General features: G+C 51.4%; 1 protein-coding gene across 2 annotated transcripts in view; it reads left to right on the forward strand.

The window, feature by feature from the left end:
• Positions 1-8,736: 8,736 nt before the first annotated feature.
• MAP4K5 (mitogen-activated protein kinase kinase kinase kinase 5) overlaps positions 8,737-14,242 on the forward strand; it is a 57,634-nt gene continuing 52,128 nt past the window's right edge. For both annotated transcript variants that reach the window (XM_027704026.1, XM_027704027.1), the window contains exons 1-2: positions 8,737-8,919; positions 9,135-9,288. In XM_027704026.1, the coding sequence (XP_027559827.1) occupies positions 9,181-9,288 (108 nt within the window). In that variant the 5' untranslated portion in view covers positions 8,737-8,919; positions 9,135-9,180. The remainder of the gene's footprint in view (positions 8,920-9,134; positions 9,289-14,242) is intronic.

Below are 14,242 nucleotides of genomic sequence, written 5' to 3' on the forward strand. Positions count from 1 at the left end.
GGCGGCGCGGGGCGGGCGGGGGAGCCGGCGGGAGCCGCACCATCCCCGCCCGCCGCACGGCCCGGCACGGCCCCCGGGCAGCGGCGGGCAACGCGCTCCGGGGGGCACAACACACACACACACAGACACACACACACACACACACAGCGGGGTCCCCGCGGCACCCCCCGGGCACCCACCCACCCGCGGCGGGGGGGATGGATGGGGGGGTCCGGCACGGACGGGAGGGTCCCAAATCCAGGAGGGTCCCAAATCCAGGTCACTCCTGGCAGCAGGGCACTGGGATCGCGGGGTCATTCACACCCGGGGGGCATCGACACCTTGGGGGCACTGGGCACTCTGAAGGGTGCCCATCCATAGGGGGCCGTGGATGGGGGAACTCAGCACAGACAGGATGGTCCCACATTCAGGTCACCCCTGGCAGGGCACTGGGATTATGGGGACACATACATGTGAGGCGTCCACACCTCAGGGAGGACTGGGCACCCCCGTGGGCACCCACTCACGGGGGAGATGGATGGGGGGGCTCAGCACAGACAGGATGCACCCACATCCAGGTCACCCCTGCCAGGGCACTGGGATCATGGGGAGCATCCACACCTGGAGGCATCCACACCTGGGGGAGACTGGACACCCCAGATGTTGAAGGCATCCCTCTCCGGGGAACCAGGCTTGTTTGGGGTACTGGGCACTCACCCACGGGGGTCCGTGGATGGGGGACCCAGCACAGACAGGATGCTCCCACACCCTGCCTGGGCACTGGGATCATGGGGGCACCCACATGTGAGGCATCCACACCTGAGGGGTAGTGAGCATGCTAATGGGAACCCACATCCTGGAGACATCCCTGTCTGGGGCACCTGGCTCATCTGGGCACCAGGCACCCACCCACCCACCCATCCATAGGACTCCATGGCTGGGGGACCCAGCACAGACAGGATGCTCCCACATCCAGGTCACCCCTGCCAGGGCACTGGGATCATGGGGAGCATCCACACCTGGAGGCATCCACACCTGGGGGAGACTGGACACCCCCATGGGCACCCAGATGCTGGAGGCATCCCTGTCTGGGGAACCAGGCTTGTTTGGGGTACTGGGCACTCACCCACAGGGGTCCGTGGATGGGGGACCCAGCACAGACAGGATGCTCCCACACCCTGCCAGGGCACTGGGATCATGGGGGTGCCCACTAGACCAGGTTGCTTCAAACCCCTCCCAGCCTGGCCTGGGATACACTTCCAGGGGTGGGGCAGCCACAGCTTCTCTGGGCAACCTGGGCCAGGGCCTCCCCACCCTCTCAGCCAGGAATTCCTTCCCAATATCCCACCTAACCCTGCCCTCTGGCAGTGGAAAGCCATTCCCCCTCATCTTGGCACTCCAGGCCCTTGTCCCCAGTCCTTCTCCAGCTCTCCTGGAGCCCCTTTAGGCACTGGAAGCGGCTCTAAAGTCTCCCCAGTGCCTTCTCTTCTCCAGGTGAGCACCCCGAGCTCTCCCAACCTGGCTCCAGAGCAGAGGGGCTCCGGCCCTCAGAGCCTTTCTGTGGCCTCCTCTGGACTCGCTCCAGCAGCTCCACATCCTCATTATGTTGGGAGCCCCAGAGCTGGACACACAACTCCAGGTGGGTTCTCTCACAAGAGCAGAGTAGAGGGGAATAATCCCCTCCTACACCGCTGGGGATGTAGCCCAGGGTGTGTTTGGCTTTCTGGGCAGTGCCAGCCACAGGGAGTTTGCTCATTCCCACCCTCTCCATGTGGACCACGCTCATCCTCACCCAGTGTTTGCCCACACTTGTGATTCCAACAAGCTGCTGGAGTCAACCTCTCTCTGAAGCCACATCCCAGTGCTGCTCTTTGGATGATGCACAGCACAGTGCTCAAGGAACAACCCATTAAACTGGAAATGTGGTGGTCACCAGAGGGAACTGAGCCCCAGACTGTATCTGCAAGAGCAGATTTTGGGAGAACGCTTCCCATTTCTGGACTCTGGCCTGCAGCGGTCGGGGAAAGCCGGGGGCCATCCAGCTTTGCTGGAATCACAGGAGCCGGCAGGATCCGCTCTTCATCTTTGACAGCAGGGAAAACATTCAAAAACGAACCAATTTGCTGTTCCAGGCAGCTGATCCCTGCCAAAGCCATGTGTTGTTGTGCTCCCATTGATATGCTGATACCTAATTCCTAAGTGCCTTCTCCAATACTCTGTGACTGCCTTCCCGGTTGGCTTCTTCCCTGTGTTTACAGCATCAGGACGAAACACATAATTTTGGCTCATTTTGGCTCATTTTGGCTTGCTGAAGTGCTGGCTCACGTGGCAGGGAGCTGGATCCTGCTGGGCACTGTGACCACGAGGAGCTCAGCTCTGCAGAAGCTCCATTAGAATTTTTATAAATAATCCCCAAAATTGCACATGCCTGTTGCTGCTTCAGTGTAGCATAGAAGCAATTGGTGTTCTGAGGGGATATTTCTTCTGCTGGGCACTCAGAGGGGTTCAGATGGGTTGAAAGAGGAGATGAGAAGAAAAGCAGCTGGGAAATGGAGGGGGGGGGGAAAAGGAGGATGGAAAAGGAAATCTGTTAATTTGAAAGTCTAATTAAACTAAGATGGGCTCAGGTCCTGTTTTCCTCATTCCCTTTGAGAATTGCTGCTAAGGTCGAGCTTGTACTGCCCCATTTACTGGCATTTTCTCCTTTTCTCTTGCCATTATGGCACGAGGTGTCCAAATGAAAGAGGAGCTGAGAGGTTTGATCCTGTGCTGTTCTGGGGGAGATTGTCTCCATGAACTCCCAAGGCCTTTTCCTGCATTATTGCCTACAATCCCAAGTTGGGGGGTTTGCAGATGATTTTGTTTCCCGAGGGTGACTCAGCATTTGTTCATTTTCATCCATCCCTCTGCTCCACCGATTCATCCTCCCTTTATTTTCCCAGATGCTTCCCAGGAAGCATCTTCCCGTTCTTGCTGCCCGAGATGCCAGATCACGAAGAGCTGATTCCACAGCAGATGTGCTGAATGGGCACGGAATGGAAGGAATCTTGAGGAAAAATGACGCTAAATCAAGGCAAAAAGAGAAAATACCACGGAGAGACAGAGCGGAGCAGGCGGTTCCCGATCGGTGCGACGGGAGATACAGCCCTGGGAAGGCCCCAGAATGAGGAGAAAACCTGGAATTAAGTCCCTCATGTGTAGCAGTGGCAGGAGCCGTTTCATAATTTACCTTGATTCGACTGTCCCACTTACCCAGGCGGCTCTTAAGAGTTGCTTTTCATATCCCCGGCCCCTCGTTGTGCAACACTTACATAAGAGGTGCCAAAGGGACGCTGCCAAGGCTCTGCTCTTGCTCAGGTGCCACCACGGGCTTGCTGCTGAGGGAAACGGTGCCATCCACACGGGTTTTCCTTGCCATGATACCGACAAGGCGTTGCCTGAGCCCCCCCCAGGTGACGGATCTGTGGTTATCCAAGGATCCTGGAATTGTTCGCTTCCTCCCCGCTGTTTTTGTTGTCACTTCTGCCTTCCCAGTCTTCGCTCCTTCACTGCTGCTTCTTAACTGCATGGGAAAGTCAGAGCAGTCTGTGTGGAGCACTGCAAGGGGATGTCTCCCCAGTAAAGAGAAATTACCCATTTGTCATTGCTGTTTTAATTTCTGCACCCTTATTCTTGGGTTGAGAGGCCACAATTCCTAGGAAATACCAAAACAGCTTTTTCCCCGCTCCTGGAGCTAAAGCCTCCCTAACATCTTTCTGTTGGTTTGTTGGTTTTGTTTTTTTTTCCTTACTGAAATATTTTAAGTGAAGCAGATCTTTGTTGCTTAGGAAATCCTGCTATTCCTGCTGTTCCCATTTCTCACCCCGAGTTGTGCTACGGCCGCCTACATTTACAGGGGCTTTGCAGCCAAAGGAATTATCCTTGCTGCTTCTGTAAACAGGATTGCACACTAGGGCTGCAACAGAGGTATTTCACTGTGGAGGAGACTGAATTCCAGCAGTTAATTAAATGACTTGCTTAATCAGTCACTGGGAAGGCCCTGCCTTCTGGAAGATGCTCTGGAAACTGAAGGAGCTACTTAAGAATAAAAAAAAAATATGGAGATATAGAGCCATCAGCACAAAACTTCAACCAAACCGAGCCCACAGGCCTGGTTTTACCTCAGGGGCTGCCTTTGCACAATCTGTGGTCCTCTTATTTATCTTTATTAGGAAAAGGTTCTTCCCCCAGAGGGTGGTTGGGCACTGACCAGGCTCCGCAGGGCAGTGGGCACGGCCCCAAGGCTGCCAGAGCTCCAGGAGGGTTTGGACAACGCTCTCAGGGACAGGGTGGGATTGTTGGGGTGTCTGTGCAGGGCCAGGAGTTGGACTGGATGATTCTTGTGGGTCCCTTCCAACTCATGATCTCTCCTAAGCCCAACTTCCCATCTATTTCCGACGCTGTTTTCCATTTGTTCTTTCCTGCACCGACAGGCAGATGGACATTACATTGAAAACATCCTTCCTCACCAGCCTCTTTTCTTTTTTGCAACGTGGCTTTAGTGAGTCCAAGCCAAACCCCGGGCGTGCCAAGTTTGTTTCTAGGATTTCCCCTTGAAGATACACCTCGGCCAGGAAAAGCCTTCCAGCTCCCCTTGGCAGGGCCAACCGAATCCACCTGCCTGGATGATTCAGCAAGATATTTGCAATATGTTTCCAGCCAGGTTTGTGCACCTGGAAACGTGGGAAGCAGCCTGGTTTCCAGGCAGTGCTCTGAATGCCCCTCGTTGGTGCTGTTTTTAGTGGAATGGCCACATTTTCCTGCATCCTCGTGCTGAGCTGTTGCTGTTGGTGGAGCTGCCGGGCTTCACCTCTGCCCTCCTGCACGTGCACATGGGAGGGAAGGGCATCCAGCTGGTTTCCTTCCTTTGAATGCAAACAGCACAATCAGCTGCAAAGTCTCCTGAGATACATCTACGTAAACAGGGTGACACAAAAATAATGTATAGCCAAAGTGCTCCTCTTCCTTCCGTGAAAAACAAATCCGTGCACAAGGGCTCTGAGCTGTGCATCGCTTAATTCTCCTGCTCCTGCAAGGGAGACAAGGCTCCTGACAGCCTGAAAAGGCTTCTCTCTTCCCAGAGCATCTCAGCACAACCACTGGAGAGGTCCTCAGTCTATGCTGGACTTTCCCAAGTGAATTCCCAAGCTGGACATAAGAAGCGTCTAACAGGCCTCCTTTTCCTGCCTAAAGCTGTTCTCTTGGCTGTGTTCTCTCCATCCATCTTGCCAAGACCTCTCCCTCTTTCTGCTCTTTAGATTTTTCCAGGCATTTTGGTACTTGTCATCTTGTGCCCACAGCAGCTGCCACCCCAACTGTCCCCACAGGGCCATTCCAGCAGCGAGAGGCCATTTGGGACCCCCCAGAGCCTTCCCTATCCCTCTTATTCTGGATCCCAGTAGCAGAGCTCAGCAGGCAGGTAAAGCAGCATTAACAGCACTGAAAGCTGCCCAAGTGATGCCAAGAAGAATTGGAGTCAGGGGTGGAAAGGTGCCTGCAGAGATTTGGGAATGGCTCCAGGGCAAGACAGGGTGTAGCAACAGTGTGTGTTCCACTGGGGAGGAAAACCAGCCTGAAAAACCCAAACCACAAACTTAGGAAAAAAATACATCTCAAATCATAGGGAAAGATGCTGCAGCAGTTTTTGAATACCTTCCGTGTGAGATTGTTAGACCACGTGAAATTAAAGATATTTACAAAAACTAGGGGCTGAAGTATCTTTTCTTCACGCTGCTGTTTCACACCTCAGCGTTTCTCGTTTGCCAATGAACGTGCATCCACATTTTGCTGCTTTTAAAACCACCTTCATGAACATTGTTCAGTTAGAAATTCCTGCATCTCCCGTTACCAGATGAATCTCGGTCAGTGTCTCATTAAAATAACCTTGGCTGTTCTTCCTCCTAAGACTACAATACAAACAGCTCACATTCTCTAATCCTACGTAATGCCTTATGTAAAACCACTTAACATTCCTTTTAAGGCTGGGACCCATTCAGACAGAAAGATGCTGCATAAAAGCACATTCCGAAACACGCTTGACCAGAAAAGCGACGTGGTCTAGGGCGGAAAATATGGAGCAGGAATCGGTGTTTGTTCAGGAGAACACGCCTGGCAGCGTGTGCAGAGCCCGGCCATGTCTTGCACTGTGAGCTTTGCACAACTCATTACAATCATTGATTAAATCATTAGGCTGGAAAAGCCCTCTAAGATCGAGGCCAACCCTTAACCCAGCGCTGCCAAGGCCACCACTAGCCCATGTCCCCAAGTGCCACATCCGCACGGTTTTTAGATCCCTTCAGGAATGGCGATTCCAACACTGTTCCAACGTCTGACCACCCTTTCCATGAAGAAATTTTCCCTAATATCCAACCTAAACCTCCCTTGGTGCAACTTGGGGACATTTTCTCCATTTTCCTCGTTTTTTTCTAATCAAGAAATTGCAGCAGTAATACAGTCCCAGGGCTGGTTTTATCCACGTACACTTCCCAGTAGTGCTTCCAGCAGGGACTGAGACTCAGCTGGGAAAGGTGGACTGGAGCTCAGAATGCAAGATGGGCTCTGAGAGCCCACTCTTCACCTCTGGCAATATGGGATGAGAAGCAACATCTCCAGGTGGAAAATGAAACTTAACCCAGCAAGGACAAAATACGGGAGCTTCGACATTAAATTCCAGCCCTTGGATCCGTGAGATGTTGTAGGAGGCCAAGTCTTAATGCACCATCTGCAACTGGAAAATGAAATGTCCTTTTTCCTGTGCTGTCACCCGATGGCTTGTCAAGAGCAGCAAATCAATGGAGTAAAAAGCAGCGTCTGAACCCTCAGCTGAGGAAGGGAAAGGAAAAAGGACGCAAACAGCTCCGTATCAGGAGCACAGGAAGCTGATTTATGAGGGGAGAGGTAATTGTTTTGTTAAAAATCACTTGAGGAAATACAGCTCCCTAAAGGGTAAATAGTTTCTTGTTTGTTGGGGGTTCAGGAAAACTTAGGTATTTATGTTGGAGAGAACATACAGGATGTAGAAAGCTTTCAGAGTACAAAGGGAAATTAAATGGGAACCTCTTTAAGAGCAGCCCTGAGCTCCCCTGTCTCTGGGGAGCAGGGCAGGTTACATTTTGGAGCCTGCTCCTGACACACACAGTTTCAAACGAGCCCATAAACAAATCCCAATTTGGGGTTAAAACCCAGACTCCATTTTAAACTGAGGATCAATGCCCAGCTACGTTGTCATTAGACTATATTGGACCAGCGTGGGCTGTGTGGCTGCCAAAAACGCAGAAACTGTTCTTAAATAACCATCCTGAACACCGAAGAGACTCGTACATCTGGCATCCATTTGATTTTTTTTTTCCTACCTAACTTCTGCAGACGTATTTCCTGCGCTGAGAACGTGGTAGTTTTTACGCCTAGAAAATCACACCTCCTTTAAGGCCTTAATGATTTTATGTGCAGGGACTGCTACTGCGAATTCCAGCATTCCTCTGCTCCATATCCCCACCTCTGGGTTTCCTGAGAGACCATAGGTGAGTTTTGCTCAGAATTTCGGCCGCTTCGCTGCAAATAATTGTCCTCCAAAGAGGGAAGGGCAGCTACAGAATACTTTCCACTCTGCAGCTTCACAGAAGCTTTTTCGGCTTTGGGAGCCCAAGGAGGCAAGTCCCAACAGGTCTGAGGTAATTCTCGTGTGACTCTCATTGCACTGGCTGCCCACAGAGCTAAGTGCCCTGGTGCCTGATCAGCCCACGAGAAGGATTACGTGGTGTGGCTGCAAGGCTGCAATCCAGTGTCCTACATCCTCCTCTTGCACCTCAGAGCCTCCCTGGGAGCATCCCAGCCTCTGGAGCTCTGCTCAGGTTTGCCAGGGCAGCTGTGATAATCCTGACCAGGATGTACACAAAGGAACAGCTCCGGTGTGAAAGATGGAAAGCTCAGCCTCGTGTTTGGTAGAAACACACATGTGGATATAAATATATATAATATATAGGTGGTGTTGGCAAGCTGGGGGCTTTCCTCCTGCCTCAAACCAAGGGGCACAGGCTAAAGGCTGTGCCTGCACCACACTTGTCCCTCCACAATAAAGACCTGTTGGAGCAGGGTCAGAGGAGGCCATGGAGATGCTCCGAGGGCTGGAGCCAGGCTGGGAGAGCTGGGGGTGTTCACTTGGAGAAGGGAAGGCTCCAGGGAGACCTGAGAGCCCCTTGCAGGGCCTAAGGGGGCTCCAAGAGAGCTGGAGGGGGACTTGAGACAAGGGATGGAGGGACAGGACAAGGGGGAATGGCTTTGAGCTAGAAAAGGGGAGATTTAGGATGGATATTAGGAAGGATTTCTTGTCTGTGAGGGTGGGGAGGTCCTGGCACAGGTTGCCCAGAGAAGCTGTGGCTGCCCCCGGATGCCTGGAAGTGTCCAAGGCCAGGTTGGACGGGGCTTGGAGCCACCTGCGAACGGTGGAAAGCGTCCCTGCCCGTGGCAGGGGGTGTTGGGAGGCGGACGATCTTTATACGATCCCTTCCCAACTCAAACCATCCCGTCACCGCTCCACGGGCTCCGGACGTGGCGGCCGCACCGGGGCCGCGGAAGGGGGGGGGGGGGGGGAAGCAGCGCCCGGTAACAGCCCCGGGGCAGCGGTTCCCCCTCCCGCGGGGAGGGGAAGGGCAGGGAAGGGACGGGAAGGGAGCGGGAGGGGAGCGGGGCCGGCCGTGGCCGCGCCGGGGCGCTGCGGCGGCGCTGCCGGGCCCGGCCCGTCCCGACCCGAGCGGACCCGGCGCGGCTCGGCCGCGGAAGGAGAACGCGAAGGAGGAGGAAAAGGAGGAGGGAAAAGCAGAAGGAGGAGGCGGCCGCTCTCCCTCCCTCCTTCCCTCCCTCCCTCCCTCCCTCTCCGGCGGGACAAAGGGCTGCGGCTCGCAGGTAGGAGCCGGCCCCGGCCTGGCCGCCCCGGCGGACGGGCCGCAGCGGCCCCCGCACCGCCCCGCCGAGCCCGCCCGGCCCCGCTCCCCGCCCGCCCCCGGCCGCTTCCTGCTCGGCCCCGGGCAGCCCCGGGGAGCCGCGGAGGGCGCGGCCGCCCGCCCGCCTTTGTCTGAGCCGGGCCGGGCCACCCCCCTGACCCCCCCTCCCCGCCGCAGGAGCCATGGGCCGGTAGGAGCATCCCGGAGGGACGCGGCGCTGGACATGGAGCCGGCGGCGCGGGCGAGCGGGGACATCCTGAGGCGGAACCCGCAGCAGGACTACGAGCTGATCCAGCGGGTCGGGAGCGGCACCTACGGCGACGTGTACAAGGTGAGCGGCGGGGGGGCCGCCCCTGGCACAGCCCCGGGGGCTCCCAGTTGTCTTTAAAAGGATTGGACGCGAGGGGTGAGGTTTCCCAGAGAAGCCGTGGCTGCCCCATCCCTGGAAGTGTCCAAGGCCAGGTTGGACGGGGCTTGGAGAGACCTGTTCTAGTGGAAGGCGTCCCTGCCCATGGCCATGGGGTGGAATGCCATGATCCTTAAGGTCCCTTCCAACGCAAACCATCCTGGGATTCCGTGATTTGCGCTCGAGGCTTGGCTTGGTGAATGTTGCAGGTGATCCTTTCCACGTTACTGCCGGAGGAGGTAGAGGATATCTGCTGGCCGTACCTGTTTTCCAGAACGCATCCAGCTAAAGCACCTGATTAAAAGGGTGCAAGTTTATCCCCGAGGTTAATAATAGCCCGCGAAAGGCAGAAGCAGATTAAAGCTCTTCAGAAGCTGGAACTGAGTTCCAGCACGAGGTAGAGTTAGTGCAGCACATCAAGTGGATGCTCTTGAAATGGTGCGTGTGAAAGGTGTCCCTGTCCACGACAGGGGGGTGGAACTGGGTGATCTTTAAGGTCCCTTCCAACCCAAACCATTCTGGGATTCCGTGAATCTGTATTGCCAGAACCACAGCTGTGGGGGACAGGAGGTGTAGGGCTGGTGTGTTGTGCTCACACGAGCTCCTTCCCCATCCATCAGGGACCTTCCTCATCCATCAGGGACTTTCCCCATCCATCAGGGACGTTCCTCACGCATCGCAGATGCTCTCGGCAGCTTTTAGGGCTGGGTAGCTTTTAAAGAAAGCCTTGAGTTTTCCAGCCTGCGTTTGGCAACCTGCATGCTCAGCTGCATGGGAAGGGAGGCTGTGTGATGTTTTCCTTTGTAGTGCTGTTGAGTGTGTTTAAAATAGACCTGACACAGCCAAGCGTGCAAGGAAAGGTGTGTTCCTGTGCCACATGAAAGGCAGCGGTAATTGCTCGTGCTGGGGGAGGGCTCTTTGCTAATGTTCAAATTGAAGTTTTATAGATGGATCCTGTTCCCACCACCCCTTTGAAATGGTTACTTATGACCTCGGGGAGTTATTTTTAAGAAGTTTTCACGGTGCATATTTACCTTCCTCTTTTATTTCTTTTTTTCTCCTACGGTGCTGTACACACAGATCAGTCAGCTTCTTTCCCGAGGAATTCCAGCGCTAAATCCTTTAAAAAGAACATTTCAGCTGTCATAAACCTTGGAACTCAGCATACCTTGAGCTGCTTTGTTTGTGTGTGCCTGCATAGTACAGGGCAGCACGACAAGAAACAACCAGGCAGCACGACAAGAAATAACTAGTTGCGTTGCAGGGAAGTATTTTTTTTGTGTCATCTCTTCGTGGAAAAAGAAATATTCTGCTTCTCATTATCCTGGTAATTAGTGGAGAGCTGTGCTGACATGTCATCCAGCTTCCGGTTCCGGAGCTGGTTTGAATTCATGGCTCTGCTCTGTGCCATGTAAACATATCCCCTTTAAACAAAATAACCCCACAGCCCTCTCTTCCCCCCCCCTTCCATTCTTTGGGTTATGAAAAATGTGCCTTTTACTCCTGAAACGGTTTCAGATAAGGAATAAACCCAAACCTTCTCCTAGTGCAGCCTGGCAAGTTTAAATCCAGGTTTTTGGCAGTCGTGTTAGACGTTGTTATGAGCCTGAAAGAAGTATAAAGTTAATGAGTTTAAAGTAGTTTGAGAGGCCACATTTGTTTCTAGGTCATTGCTTTGCTCTTTGTTTTTGTAAAGCCCTGCAACAGGGAGGAACTGTATCAAGGGAATACTGAATCAGATGGCACTGCCTCTGATGACAAATATGCACAGCAAACTTATTTTTTAAAGTCATTGATGTTATGATAATCTTAAAAGTAAGGTAAACCTTTTTTTTTTTTGAAAGGACTTAGCATGTAAACATTGTACTTTTATTTTCCTTAGTCCCTGGTGAGTCTCAGTGCAGATGGCACATCTTGTGCTCGCTGAGTGCTGTCAGTAGTGTTTACAAAATGCATTTATTAGCGACTGTCCGACTGTTTTTATGTCGCAGAGCTCGGGGAAGGTTTGCTAGAGAGTGCTCTTAAATTAACATGGAATTTTCCCCTCACTTCTTCAAGTGGTTTCTCTGCTCCTTTGCTAATAATGAGTCACCAGCGTCTCCAGCACAGTTGTTTTTGGGATGTCTAAGCCGGGCAGCCTCTGCCTGTGGGACATCTGCCTCTTCCCCAGATGCTTTCTGGTGGTGGTGGTTCGTGCTTCAAATTCTTCTTGGGGCATTTGGTAGCTTTTAGAGTAACTGGCTCTTTTTTGGATGGTGAAGGCGGAGGTTAAGCAAATATTTCTCTTCACTATTAAGTTACAGAGGAATATTTAAGGCTTTTCTAAAATTTTCCTGCCCACTTTGCTTTTCATTACTGCCATGAAAGCTTAAAACTGAGCTGTGTTTTCTTAGTGTTTGTGGGTTTTATTTCTCTTGTCTGTCACAAGGCACACAATGGTTGATTGTAGGATTGCTGGTAAGTGCTGGATTGTTGATGTTGTTTTAATATTTATCTTTTTTTTCTCCCCAAAATGCATTTCAGGCTGGGGGAGAAACCATCTGTAAATGAACTCTTCTTGTCTATTCACAGCATGTATAAATAGATCCAAGTTTGGGTCTAGCAGTCTTGGAAGTGATTTCCATTACAATCCTAATGTGTTATTTATCTGTGGTGGGAAAGCTTTTTTTCCTTTTTAATAGAGGATATTATTATTAAGCCAGTTATGATCCATTGGAATAATTTATCTCTCAAAGCATCATGTCAGGCTCTCTTAAATTAGTGGCTTTGGAAAGAGGTTCTGATAAGGAAGATAAGGAACTCACTAGAACTTGATAATACGCTGACAGTGTATTTTTGTCTCTACTCTCTCAAATTTAATCTGGCTTTTCTGTTTGCCCACCTAAGTCATAAACATGAAAATCCCAAACCAGTATTTAAAAATGGCATGAAATTTGCTCATGCATCTGTTTCATGCTGAAATAGATGCTCTCTGTGTGTGTGTGTGTGTGGTTAATGCAGAAACATCCAGCTGACGGGTGTCTCGGAGCAGAAAATTAGACAAGAGGCTGGAAACTGCAAATGGAATTTAATCTCCAGCACTAGGAAGTGGCTGGTCAGATCCCATCCCAGGTAAACTCCCACGGTGTGGTTGGATGTTTCCCTGGATGGGTTTTCACACCAGCGTGACCTGTCAGTGAACCTGCAGCTTTTCAGTAGGGCTTTGTGGTTCTTAATTTGTGCCAGGCTGGTTTGATAACAGGGTCACATCAGGAGCTGTGTAAACACGGGTGTCTGCAGTCCACGATGTTTTCTGGAAGCACTTGGAATAGCATAAGACTGGCCTGTTTTGGTCAGCTGCTGGAATTTGGTTGCATCAGAACATCGAGATTTTATGTAGCCGTGGAAGTCGGTGTCCTGAAGGGAGCCTGGAAAATAAGAGCTGTGTTAGGGGGATAATTTACTGGAGCTGATCCTTACTGAGATTTCCTTCATGGGCTTTTTTGTCTGAGTATTTTTGAATGGCTCTGAATAGGTTTGGTGGAGAGATTTAGGAAAATGTCCAAGGCCAGGTTGCATGGGGCTTGGAGCAACCTGTTCTAGTGGAAGGTGTCCCTGCCCATGGCAAGGGGTTGGAATAAGGCGGGATTTAAGGTCCCTTCCAACCCAAACCATTCACAGGGCTTGGCTTTTCGTGTGTTTTTTTCATGCAAGTGCCCCAAACAGAGTTTTTAACTAATCCTTGGTTTTGCAGAAGGGGAACAAAAGGGTGGTTGATGGAAGTGCCTTGTGGAAGGCTCTTGTTTGGCAGCTGAGCTGGGAGCTCATGGATGTGCTCGGCCCAGCGCCCTCCGCACGCCGCTCCCGCGGGATGAATAGCTGGATGTCTGTCCTCCCAGGGAGATCAAACATGACCTTGTGCAGCCATTCCAAAGCTGGCTTGTTTTGGGTTTTCCAGGCAGGGTTGTGAGCAGCAGCTTTCTTTAAAAGTAAGCACAGGGGACGAGGAATGTACCAAATTAATGGCAGAACCTGCCCGTAAACACCAGACGGGTTTTTATCGAACATCGTGGAAATTTCATTCCTTCTTGAGTCACCTGCTCAGTCTCTCTTGTATTGGGATTTTGTTATTATTATTTTTTAATCTCCTGCACCAGATAAAGGCATTAACTTAGAAGAAACCTGCACTCGTTTGTCACTGATCACTGCTGCAGAGAAATAGTGAGCAGTGAAATTGGATTGCTCAAATGCAATTTAAAACAACAAAACCCACTTATTTTATTTTGTTGGGTTTGTTGTTTTTTTTTTTTTTTCCAAAGGTTGACATAAAAGTGGGGCTGTGTTCAGTTTGAGTCAGGTTTTGGCTCTGCTTGTGTGGTCACTGCCTTATTCTCAGAGCTCTGGAGTACAGTTCCTGATGCAGCCAAAGGCTGTTTAGAGCCTGTATTTGATATTTAGAAAATAATCCTTGATGTCATTCTAATTTCACAGATTGTGAGAATTTATCAGTTAAAGCATTTTACTACTTAAAATCAGTGGGTTAAGAATGGAGTATTAAGGGTTTTTTTGGTGTCTTTTGATACCAGAGTAGTTATGGCTGAGACAGTTTTTAATCGCATATTCCCAACTTTCTACAAATCTGTTTTGGCAGCTGCCAACCAACTGGATTGGCCAACCCTGACTCAGCACTTCTGTCCCTGGTGAATATGAGTTGCTGCCACATATAAATGACCATAAAGCATCTGTCACACTGGGGGATTCCACTCTTCCTCTGCACATCAAAGCCTTCTGGTTGCAGTGTTTGCTGTAGCCATGCCTGAACTGTGTGTATTCCTTTTTTTTTTTCCATGAGGAGGGTGTTTGGGATGGCATGGAACCAACGCTGTTGAGTTTCTTCTCG

This window comes from Neopelma chrysocephalum, unplaced genomic scaffold, assembly GCF_003984885.1.
Source record: "Neopelma chrysocephalum unplaced genomic scaffold, ASM398488v2 Primary Assembly neopelma1_253, whole genome shotgun sequence".
Lineage (NCBI taxonomy): Eukaryota > Metazoa > Chordata > Aves > Passeriformes > Pipridae > Neopelma > Neopelma chrysocephalum.